General features: G+C 45.6%; 1 protein-coding gene across 1 annotated transcript in view; it reads left to right on the top strand.

Annotated features, from left to right (window-relative positions):
- The window catches only part of LOC147725882 (long-chain-fatty-acid--CoA ligase ACSBG2-like), a 194,013-nt gene extending 181,984 nt beyond the window's left edge, over nucleotides 1-12,029 (top strand). Inside the window, exon 6 of the mRNA XM_086963382.1 lies at nucleotides 11,835-12,029. Within this exon, the coding sequence (XP_086819508.1) occupies nucleotides 11,835-12,029 (195 nt within the window). The remainder of the gene's footprint in view (nucleotides 1-11,834) is intronic.
- The last annotated feature ends 329 nt before the right edge of the window (nucleotides 12,030-12,358 follow it).

Raw genomic sequence — 12,358 nt, 5'->3', positions numbered from 1 at the left:
CTAGTCCAGGTGGTTGCCAAAATTAACAATGATAGAAGATCTTCACTGGGCTTGAGCCTATCCCCGTCATTGTCTATGGTAGAAAACGTGCCTGTCGAAACACCCGAGCCAGATAATAGCAATGAGGTTTTCTTGCAGGATCAGCACGATAATAATACATTAACACAGCTAATAGTGGCCTCAGCAGAGTCGGACACAGAGAGTACACATGAAGAAGAGTTAGTGTTATTAGAGGACGAGCCCCCGGTGCCGGTCCCAGCACCTAGAGGCGCTAGAGGGGGGGACAAGGGCCACCCCAAGCGTGGTGGGCTACGCTCAAGCAAGAAAAGACTAGATACCCCACCCCCCAAAAGGGATGTAGAAGATGAAAGGGGTCTAAATGGGGGAAAAATACTCCTGGATGAAGACCAGCTCAAGAAATTAGTAAATATCCTAGATACTAAGATTAAGACCATTACAAAACCTCTCCTGGAAAAAATTGACCATCTTACAGAGGAGGTGCATAGATTAGGGGGGCTTTTACAGAAGACATTAGAAGAGGTGGTAAATATCCCTACTCAAGTAGTATCTAGAGTAGAGACCAAAAAGATTCCAACAGTTTCCCGGCCGGGGTCATCTGAGAATGTATCTTCCCTCCCAACTATTACTAGTCATTCGGGGGGAAAGGGTCAGGATCTAGACAATGGGGCACCCTCAGGATCAGGCCCAAGGGACAAGATTGGAGATTCCAGGGCAGAGAAGGGCCCAGTAGAGCTAATTGTGGAGGCCTCCCCCTTAGTGTTGGTCTTGGCCAATGTCCCCCATTTGAAACCTGGTCAAAGAGAAAATACACCCTCCCTAGTAAGTAAGGCCCTGCACTGGTTATCTCAAAACATGGCATTCTCACCCGGGGGTATGCATCAGTTGGCAGAAGAGATAGTGAAGGCAAGGAGAGTGGAATGGATTGGGGGTGGCCATATAAAATTCAGGGGGGATTGCGTGGTGCTGCACTTTAGAGATCCGGAAGTTCTGCCAAACATTCTGTTGAATATATATCCTCCCCAACGCCGAACCGCTGAGATTATCCCTTTAACATTAGATTTTTTCTATGCCAGACGAGGTAACATCTTGAATCCTACAATCCTAAGAACCAAATGGAACACTGTGGCAAAAAAGGGAAATACGATTGGTCCAAAAAATAGTTGGGGTGTGTCCCTTGGAAATAGATTCTCAGCTCTATCAGATCTCAATGAGTGTGACTGACTTCATGGGACAGAAGTTGCTGTTCATCACAATTCAGCCAGCCTCACAAACACCAAGTCAAGTAGTGTTGAGAAAAGGGCCAATGAGCCTGTCTTGCTTGGTAGCAAAGAGAAACGTCACGCGAATGTACATTCTGTGTATAGAGTTGCGGATAACGTAGATGGGATCCCCGAATCTACTTCTAATAATCCCAGTAGTAACAGGACACGCAGTTTATTATCTAATTTTGGCCTAGTACTCAGTAGGCAAAATGTAGTGCCGTCCCAGGATATAGCTATACCAGATAATAGAAGTCTAAACCTCCTATCATGGAACCTTGCTGGAATTTCTAACAAAATGATTTCCCCAGAATGGTGTGAGTTCATAGAGCACCATGACATAATCATGTTTCAGGAAACCTGGGCAGTGAACCCAGTCTATCGGCATGGTTTCCTAAATTTTTATGTCCCAGCAAAACAGAACCCCAAAGGGCGGCCATCAGGGGGATTGATTATCTGGGTGCGCCAATCTTTGCATTGTAATATCCAGGAAAGATCCCTCAATAATAGTGACATACTGTCAATTACGATTACCTGGGTCAATGGCCAAGATATGGCCATCTATAACATATATGCTAGGGGAGTTGCAGGGGGAAAAACCTCAGAGGTAATAACAGCACTTGATAATGATCTTGAGCTCCTTCCATCTCATCTTTCTATCTTGGTGGGTGGAGACATGAATACGACCTTCGAACCTTTGGGCTGGGAGGACGGTGAAATGTCCTTAGAAGAGGATAATAAATGGGGAATCCCCCAGTTGGACCTGCCATTGGTCAAGAGATGGTCTGAGGTAGCAATTCAAATCAAGAGCTTGTGCTTAGCAAGGGGCTTAAGAGCAGCTAATGGGCGCACCCCGTCTGACCGACGGGGTCTCCACACATTTGATAAAAAGTTGAATAGATTATATCCTAGTGGATGTGAGGGATTGGCACAGGCTGGTAGATATGAGCATCACATCTAGATTAGAGAGTGACCATAATCCACTATGCTTGATCATACAATTTAACCAGGGGGTGCCAGCTCCAAGCCCGGGAAGGGGCACAGTGACTTTGGATATTATCTCTACAAATAACCAACGCCATGTAAGGGGGGGGCAGACTGATAGAGAAGCTAGAGATGTTAGAAGATCTAAGGAAGTTAGTTGTCTCTGAGATTAACATTATGAAAGAACATTGTACCAAACCCAACTTCTCCAGATTTATGGAGGAGGCACACTCTGAGTTTTTTTTCTAAAATTCAGGGCTTCTTTCTAAAACCAGTAGGCCAAAAAAAGGTGGTAAATTCACCCACAAAACAGGGGTGGTATGATCAAACATGCAGAAGAGCACGTCAGAAACTTAGTCTTGAGCTAAGGAGTCAAAACAGAGAAGGAGTGAGGAAGGCCAGGGATGTCTACAGAAAAGCACAAACCAAAGCGAAAAAGCTCTGGGACGAAAATCACTGGCTTGACCTCAAATCAGCATGTGCAGCTAAGAAGCAAAAAGAGTTTTGGGCAATCGTAAAATGGGACAGGGGGGGTAGCAGAGCGTCCACAAAACAACGTTGCAAAGAACTTATGGATAGACTTCTTTAAGCCACAATATGCATGTAATCTGGACCCAGGCCATTATTCACCTCCCCCAATGGTCTTTTTCAAAGGCGAAGTGTTTACCCTGGGTTATGTAAACATAGCGTTGGATGGGGTGTTTGGGGGGAGAGCGCCAGGAATGGACGGAATACCGGCCGATGTATGCTCCATCGCCCATGGAGCTTCCATACCCAATTCATGGAAGGGTGCGGAGATCATCCCAGTCTTCAAAAAAGGTGATAAGACACTCCCAAGCAATTACAGACCCATCAGTCATATCGATTCTGCACAAAAATTGATGGGCCGATTGATACAAAACAAACTACAAGCTTGGATTGATGAGAAGGATGTTCTCCCCCCCTTCCAAGGCGGTTTCCGCCCCCTAACAAGTTCTATTGACCAGGTCTTTTACTTTCTAACTTTATACTGGAGAAACGTGACCTTGATCAATGGTCCATTGTATGCCGTATTTGTTGACTTGAAGTCAGCATACGACTTAGTCCCGCGACAAAAATTGTGGAGCGTGCTCGCGGACGTTGGTATCAGCCCCGAATTACTGACATTGTTAGTCCGCATGCATGAAAATAACTACGCTAGGATCAGGTGGGGGGCCTGATTACTTTCCCTGTAGAGCGTGGGGTTAGACAGGGATGCGTCCTGGCTCCCACCTTATTCTCATTATATATTAATGGCATTGTGGACTACCTGAAGAAATCCCCTACTGATGCCCCAATACTTGACGGGGCTCCCGTACCAGTATTAATGTTTGCTGATGACACGTTGCTGGTATCACAAACTCCTAGTGGCCTTCAGAAGGCAATAAATGCTTTTGGGAACTTCTGCCAGATCCGGGGCTTGGAGTTAAACACTTCAAAGACTAAGTTAATGAGTATGAATCCAGCTAAGCCATTTAGGGGCACAATAACTTTCAATGGGGCCGCCTTAGAACAGGTGGATGCTTTTACTTATCTTGGTATCTCCTTACAGGGAAATATGAAATGGAAGTCCCATATTGACTCAGCAGTTTTAAAGTTCCATCAATTAACAGGGGCCCTAGCACTTAATCATAAATCTTCATTAACCAAACCTATCCATCCTGTGTTAAAGATTTATAGTATGAAGGTGCTATGTGCCTGTCTGTATGGTTCAGAGTTGTGGGGTTTTGCCAACTTGAGCATTTTGTCCACTGCTGAGAACAAGTTTCTGCGACGTCTGGTTGGAGTTCCACAGAGCACACCAACAATCCCCCTGTTGTATGACTTGGGGAGGAAAAAGATTGAGGAACTGGCTCGACTGCGCCCATTACTATTCTGGAGACGAATAATGTCAACGCCGGAGCTAGGTCATTATGCCTCCGCCCTCATTGACATTATTAAGAAGGACCGGTTCCATACAATAACATGGCTCAACGAGATCCGGAACCTATTAACAAAACTCCATCTAGACCATTTATGGACTAACACTGACCCAGCTGCCTTCCCATCAAAGGAGATTGTGAAAAAAATGTACTGGGATATGACTTTGCAATCTGTTTTGACCTCTAACCCACATTCCATATTAACATCCCGATATTTGGAAATCAAATTTGCTCCATTTTGTGAACTATACTGGAATTTTATTACAAAACCTATGGACAGAAAATTGTACTTCCAATTTAGAGCTGGTAGTTTGCCCCTTAACGCTTTCACACAAAAGTGGTCGCCTAGTAATGTTAATATATGCAACCATTGCAAAGACTTGGTTGAGGACATCTCGCACTTTCTATTTGCCTGCCCTCTTTATGCTTCTCCAAGAAGGAGGTGGTTAAAACCAGCGTGTCAGAATTTAGGGACACGTAGGTGCCAGGAAGCACTTAGAATTTTGGAATCAAACAGCTCCCCTCCTTTAGCAATTGCAGTAGAAAAATATCTGGGATGGGCATGGATCATTCGCACTCGCACTTTAGCCAGTGGAGTTAGAGGAAATGTAACATGATCTTATGTAGATTAATTATTTAATTAATCATGTTTAGTGAATTTGAGTTTTTAGCAGTAAATGCGTTTCTTTTAGTCATGATTCGTCAGCGTTTTGAATTTAATGTGTGTTTTAAAATGTGATTGTATTCTAGAATAGTATTTACTGATGTATAGGTTAGGGTGTCAATGCTTTTATGACAATGCTGTCGAATAAAGCTTTTGAAATTGAATTGATTCAAGGAAGGCGGCGAGCTGATTATTGACGGCCTTCTCAATGACTTTAGCAGGAAAAGGGAGGAGCGAGATGGGGCGGTAGTTCTTAAGTTCAGTGGGGTCTGCTGTGGGTTTCTTCAGAAGGGCGCTGAGTTCGGCATGTTTCCATCTTTCCGGGAAGGTGGCGGAGTTGAAGGAGCAGTTGATGACGTCGCGGAGATGGGGTGCGATAATGGAGTCTGCTTTGTTGAAAATGTGGTGGGGACATGGGTCGGTAGGCGATCCTGAATGGATGGAGTTCATCAGGCGGATGGTGTCTTCAGTGGTGATTGGGTTCCAGGCGCTAAGGTTGTTAGAGTGCGGTTTTGGTTCGGAGGTGAGTGGAGTGGATAGGTCTTCGGACTGGTTTTCGAAGCTGTTATGTATGTCAACGATTTTGTTGTGGAAGAATGATGATAGAGAGTCGCAAAGGTGTTGGGAGGGAGTGATGTCGTTGGTGCCGGCGGTGGGGTTGGTAAATTCTCTGACGATGTTGAATAGTTCCTTGCTGTTTTGGGCATTGTTATCAAGTCGAACCTTGAATGCTGATTTCTTGGTGTATCGGATCAGCTGGTGGTGTTTGCGGGTGGCGTTCTTGAAGGTGGCCAGGTTGTCCGTGGTTGGGTTTTTTCTCCAGGCTTTCTCAAGGGTACGACAGAACTTCTTGGATTTCTTAGGGTCATCGTTGAACCAGGGGGCTTTTTTGCTACCTTGTTTAATTTGATGGTTTTTCAAGGGTGCTAGTTCGTCGGCGCTGTGGGTGATCCATTGTGTGAGGTTGGTGGCTGCTTGGTTTGGGTCCGATGATATGGCAGGAGGGTTTTGGTGAAGCGAAGTGAAGAGGTGGTCGGTGGTAATTTTGTTCCAGTTTCTTCGGGGAATAGGTTGTGGGGGGTTGAGGGTCGTGGTTTTTTTGTAGTTGAAGTGAACGCAGCTGTGGTCTGTCGAAGGAGATGTGCTTGCTGGAGGTGAAGATTGGGTCGAGCGTGTGTCCGGCATAGTGGGTGGGGGTATTGACAAGTTGTTCGAGTCCAAGGTTGTCCAGGTTGTCCAGGAGGGTGGTGGTGTTGTTGTCGTTTTTCTTTTCCAGGTGGAAGTTGAGGTCTCTCAGTAGAATGTAGTTCTCGGAGGGGAGGGCATGTGGGGTGATGAAGTCAACGATGTCTTCGCTGAATTGTGTGCGGGGTCCTGGTGGCCTGTAGATGAGGGTGCCTCTGAGTGTGGTCTTGGGGTCGGTGTGGATCTGGAAGTGAAGGTGTTCTGCAGATGTGAGGTTATCGTCGGTACTGGTCGTGATGTGGATGGTGTTCTTATGGACAATGGCGATTCCTCCTCCCGTTTGGTTGGTGCGGTCCTTTTGGATGATTTTGTAGCCGTCCGGGATGGCTATGGTGATGTCGGGGGCTGATGAGGCGTTCATCCAGGTTTCTGTAAGCAAGGCGACTTCCAGCGATGTAGTGTCGAGTAGGTTCCAGAGTTCGATGGAGTGTCTGTGGACCGAGCGGGTGTTGAGCAGGATGCACATTAGGTGGTTAGAGTCGGAGCTCTGTTTGGAGATTGTGGATTTGGTGTGGGTCTTGGTGCAGTCGAACTTGCAGGAGTGGCAGGCGAAGGGTCCATGGGTGTGTCCTGGGGCAGCTTGGTAGCAGTCTTTGAGACGGCCGGGGTTGAGTGCTGAGAGGGTAGCGGCGTCATACGTTATGCGGGTGGAGTGGGTTTTGCGAGGACCAGGGGGTCTGGCACTGGGCGCGGGCCAGGCACGGACAGGCGTAGACGGGCTTAACTTTGGCGCACCTTTGGCGCACATGGGGCGCGACCGCTGCGCGTGAACGCTGCATGCAAAGGCATCTGTCATATGTGGTTAGTGGAGGGGGGAGGGGCGAGGGAGGAGCACCTGGGAGGCGGGAGCGGGGTGCAGAGCCGGGCAGGGAGGCACAACAACAAACAACAAAACGGATGGCTGCGAGCCAAAAGCAAAAGAGGATTGGGGCACAAACTTTAAAACGCGATCAAATTGGCAATGGCACCGGCACAATCAGGCACAAGAGATATAATTAGGCAAAGGCAGCACAGCACAGTACAATGATCGTGAAAGCGCACTTTCGCAGTATAGCGCTATTATACAAATATAATGAGCAGTCAGGCGCTACTCATTTCGTGAGCAATGCGAGCTAGCAAGTATTAATCTGGCAGTCTGGCGCTACGATACCAATCAGCAGGGAGCTGGGAGCAGTGTGAGGAGCGACCGCTTCTGATCAGATCAGGACGGTCTATTAAAGTCTCTTAAGAGTCTATTAAAAGAGCTGAGACAACCAGCAGACATTTGATCCTGGAGGCCAGTGGCAGAGATTCTATATTTGACAGATCTAGTTTGAATGGAGGAGACTTTATGTGTTTGTGGAAAGAAATCAGGGTGGTGTTGCTCTTAGATCAGCTGGTTGTTAGTTCCATTGGAGTGAGGCAGCATCTCAGGAGCTTTGCCGCTGAGCGTGTGGTTTTGAGAGCAGGTACATTGAACAACAAGCTGTCTTCTTTTCTTGTTTCTCTGGGGCCCTCTGACTGTTTAGGCGTGGAAGCAAGATAGAGTGGGAAGTTGGGGTGAACAGCTTTGTGAGCCGGATATTCTAAATTGAACTTTAGTCTTCTTCGAAGGAGCGCCACTGTATCTCAGACAGGGTGGGCAGAATGTGGTCCCATTTTATGATGGATGAAGCAAGCCTTGCTCTAGCAGTAGAGCAGTTTTCAGGGGCAGCACAAGGGAGGACTTCTAAGATGGTCTTGTCAAAGTCAAACTAAAGAGACATGAGCTGCTGATGTTAGAAGTGCAGGGAGGGAGGGGTAATGTTCAAGTTTGATAGGACGTACAGGTACAAAATATCTGATTTGTCTAGCGTGTTGGCATGGAGACTCTTGAAGAACTTTGAGTCTGATGTGATCTTCAGACAAGAGACTTTGGGAACTTTCTTTGGAGACTTTAGGGACTTTCTTTGGAGACTTTCTTTAGAAGGAGAATGCACTCGTAAAGAGGGGAAGAAGGGATGGAGAAAGCAGTAAAAATTGGGACAAAAGTAGGAAAAAACACTCAAAAGCGGGGAGAAAGCAATGAGAAAGCAGTAAAAAAGAGGCAAAAGCAGGAGAAAGCACTCAAAAATAGGAGGATAGTGACACTGAGAAATCTAGGATGTTCAGGATGTTGATTAGGTCTGTAGATTAGGTTTTGATCTAATATGAAGATTAGTCAGTAGATAAAGAGATCAATCAACAGCCCAACCGATGATCCACAATCGCTTATCCCATTAATTTGATCCTCAACCGAGGGCTGAGCAGCTAAAAAAAGGAAGATTCATGGGGGCGTGGGGCAGGGTGAGGGCGACGGCATACTTTTATATTCTTTTCATGGAGCTGGCATCTGAAGTGTCAAATATCTTGCGATGCTTTAGGTTGGTTGGGTGTATTTACTTACTATTAGTTTATGTGTTTTCTGAGAATCTGTCAAACCTTTCTGAAAGAAGTCCCTGGCTATGCTTGAACTGGCCCTGTAGGCTCCCAAGGCTGTGCACCGGTACCATGAGAAATAGGTTCAAGGATTCTATTACACATTGCTGTACATTCAGATTGGCCAGGCCTCCAACACAAATCAATCAATCAATCAATCAATCAATCAGGATTTATAAAGCACGACAAATAAAACATGAGGGTCTCAGGGCTCTGGGATTGTGAGCTGCATCACGGGAAAGAAGGAGAATGAACTCGTAAAGAGGGGGGAAGGAAGGAGAAAGCAGTAACAATCGAGACAAAAGCAAGAAAAACACACAAAAACGAGGGGGAAGGAAGAAGAAAGCAGTAAAAGAAGGAGGCAAAAGCAGGAGAAAGAACTCAGAAAATGGGGAAAATAAGGAGAAAACAGTTAAAAAACGAGTCAAAAGCAGGAGAAAGCAAGGGCGAGCTGGACCTGCGACCAAATGAAGCACTCCCTCCCATTCCTGCGGAAAAAATAAAAGAAGAAATCAGCCTGTGTGAATGTAAACCTCTTTTGATTCATATCACATGCACAACGTTTCGATTGCCCGGATAAAACCCTCTCCATGTATCATTCACAATCTCTCCAGATATCATTCAGGTACAAACCCAGCCTTGAGCTAAGGAGCTGCCTTCAGATTGATGTGCAGTGGAGTTTTGTTGGAATATGTTTAACTTTGTTGTCATTGTTAGGAAAGTCTTTAGTATTTACAGTAGAGGCGAGCTCATTGAGGAGCCTAAAGGTACTGCTTCCCTTGGCATGACAGTGCATTACAGAAGTACTTCTGGGTCCCTGAGTACACAAAGGAAGGATCAGCGCTGGTACTGGGTGCTTTGCAATGTGATATTTCATTGCTGATGATCTGTACTGGTGGATGACCAGGGCTGGTCTGGTCTTGGGGGATACAAGGACATCTCCCGGTAGGATGGAGGGCAGGAATGCAAAGAGCTGAGGCCACAAATAATGGGCGCAAACTGTGTACTGATTTTTTGTGATCAGTCTAGTATTTTGTGATGTGACCTGTGCCAGTCAAAATGTTTATTTGCAGATGATTGTAAAACCTTCTGCCTCATGAATATTAATGAGGTAGGCCACATTTTGCAGCCAATCACTGTAAGTGCAGGGATGGGGCTTGCTGAGGGTCAGAAGGTCTCTAGCACTGAGTTTGCATGAAAGAATAAGAATATGCTTTTAAAGCACCCATGTCCACCACATGTCTTGATATGCTAGGAGGACATTGGGAGAGCATACAGTCAGCATATCTGCTCTTCCCCTGTGGAGTCGATTTCCACAGGGGAAGGTTTCCCTACGGAGAAGCTATCCTTTGCGAATCAGGTACCACCTCAGCTCAGGTGTTGGTACTGGATAATGTTTGTGATTGCCACAAAGGTTAAAGCATCATATTTCAGTATGTGACACAATTATGGTTCGGTTGTAAAGTGAAATTGTTGGAAGACATATTACTATGTTACAGGTTAGTTATCATTCCTTGCGACACATGCCAAGCACAAAAAATTAGATATGTTTTTTAGAGTAGTATAACTGTAAATCCATTTTTAGGTGACTCTAACACATCTCAGATATCAAGTTGGAATTATAGTTCCCTGATTCTATCAGTGCATTGTAGTGTAAACATGAGCTGATCGTTAATGGTAAAGTCAGGTAATGATTTTGAGCATAGAAGCTTACCAGTATGAAGCCTCTACAGCTTCCATATTGCCTCTGATCCTGGTCTGGGAGTCCTTCCTTTTCAGAGTTTTCAGGGCTCATTGCCCCTGCGTGGAAATTGGATGAATGTGTATATCACATAACGAATGCTGCGAGCCGCAGCCCGCCATTTGTAAACTATTGGTGGGGTGGTTTGGAAGAGAATCTTTACTTCTGACTCTTGTGCAACTCTGAGGTCAAGTGTATACCCTTGGGAATGGTAGTCTTCTCTTTCCTAGAGGTTTATTAAGTCATCCAGGAAGATTATCCTTCCCATTCAGGGATTTATGGTGTCTATTGCTGTTAGCACTTCTGCGATGTGAGTACTACACTCGGATGCTGGTTTCAGTCGAAGAGCCAGGTTTTGAGTTTCTTCCTAAAGTCTGTCAGTAAGCCCTATGTTCGGAGGGGGAGGGTGTTGCAGGACTTGGTGGCGAGGCGGTAGAAGGAGTATCCTCCACTGGGGGTACGGTGGATGCGTAATTTTGGGTGATCGAAGCAGAGCGAAGGTTTCTGGATCGTTGGTGGAAGATCAGGCAATGGTTGATGGAGGGCTTTGTCGGTATGTGTCAGGAGTTTGAATTGGCATCTTTTCTAGATGAGGAGCCAGTGGAAGTTTCTCAGGGGCTGGGTGATGTGGGTCCTTTTGAGCAGGTTGAGGATCAGTGTAGTGACAAAACATCATCCAACTGAGAGGAACCGTGTGTTCTGAGAACAGGAACCAGATGACAGCAAGGGACTGGGCCCAGATTTGGACCACATGATGGGAATTGGCTGGCCCCTGACCATGACGCACCTGAATGGAATGGGCTTGACTCAGAAAAGGAAATTACCTCACAGGAAGAGGCTGGTCATATTAAAATTGTGTTCATGGTTGGTGGTCATCTTGCAATGAAGTTTGTGTTTGGTGACCCTCTGAGAATAGAGGCTCACCTAGTAGTAACCAAAGTAAAGTTTCAGGCTCAAGATCATGCCAATTGTTGGCCCAAATCCAGGACATTTGCTGGGGGCTACCCCACCAGTGCACAATAAGAGCCCAGTCATTTGTATATTTGTTCTTCTTTTTTTTTTTGCAGAGTTTTGTATAGCGCAAACTTGACCCGAATCAGGTATCAGAGCGCTTTAAATAGCACCAGTTACGTTACATGAGGACACACATTCATCTTTTTTAGGCAAGGGGAGATTAAGTGATTTGACCAGAATCACAGGATGTTTTGGCGTCATTACCGAGACTTGAACCCGGTTCTCCAGGTCCGAGGTCAAGCACCCTAGCCGTTAGGCCAACTCCTCTCTTTGGTTTTGTCTCTGTCCAGCAGCCCCATGGTCAGTGTTTTGGTCCGTGCTTTCCCTTTGATTTCTCACTCTGTGTTATATTTTATTCTAGTGAGTACCTTCTGTATTACTCTCTCTTGAGACAGCTATCAAGCTGATAACTTGAACTCTTGCCTCATATCCCTCTGAGTATCCTGTTCAAAGTTTGTCTTTGGATTCTCAACAGCAGTGGTGGCATATGGCTTTATCTTTTCTGATACAATGACTCTTTCTGTCTGCAGTGGGCGGAGTTCATGCAGCTGGGATCTGAAGTTCCTGATTCTGAACTCGATGACGTCATCGCCTCCCAGAGGGTCAATCAATGCTGCACTCTGGTCTACACCTCAGGGACAACTGGTCCACCCAAGGGGGTGATGCTGAGTCATGATGGTGTGAGTATCAATTTGGAAGTATGTGTCCTTGGAGAATTATTTTAAAACACTAATGTAGCAAGCAGAAATGGAATGCAATGCAGAGTGTGCTGCTTAATAATTAGGACTATATCTGAATACCTACATGGCTATTTAGGTCACTGAGCTATCAATCATCAAAACGGAGTGAGATGTTAATTCAAGGAATCTTTTTATTAAATAGCAAAGACAGACAGCTTTAGGGAGTCTGCCTTCAAAAGAAAGCCAGAAAATACTCAAATATGAATCAAATGACAGACTAGCGTAGAGTCTGAACAATTAAAAAGGCAAACTCTAAGCAAATCTTCAAATCACCATCTTTTACAGGGTTTTAAACAGAAAAGCCACACACATAT

The sequence above is a fragment of the Lissotriton vulgaris genome, chromosome 3_1 (assembly GCF_964263255.1).
Source record: "Lissotriton vulgaris chromosome 3_1, aLisVul1.2, whole genome shotgun sequence".
NCBI lineage: Eukaryota > Metazoa > Chordata > Amphibia > Caudata > Salamandridae > Lissotriton > Lissotriton vulgaris.
The sequence above is the reverse complement of the archived record's forward strand: the minus strand, read 5'-3'. Positions and strand labels throughout refer to the sequence as shown.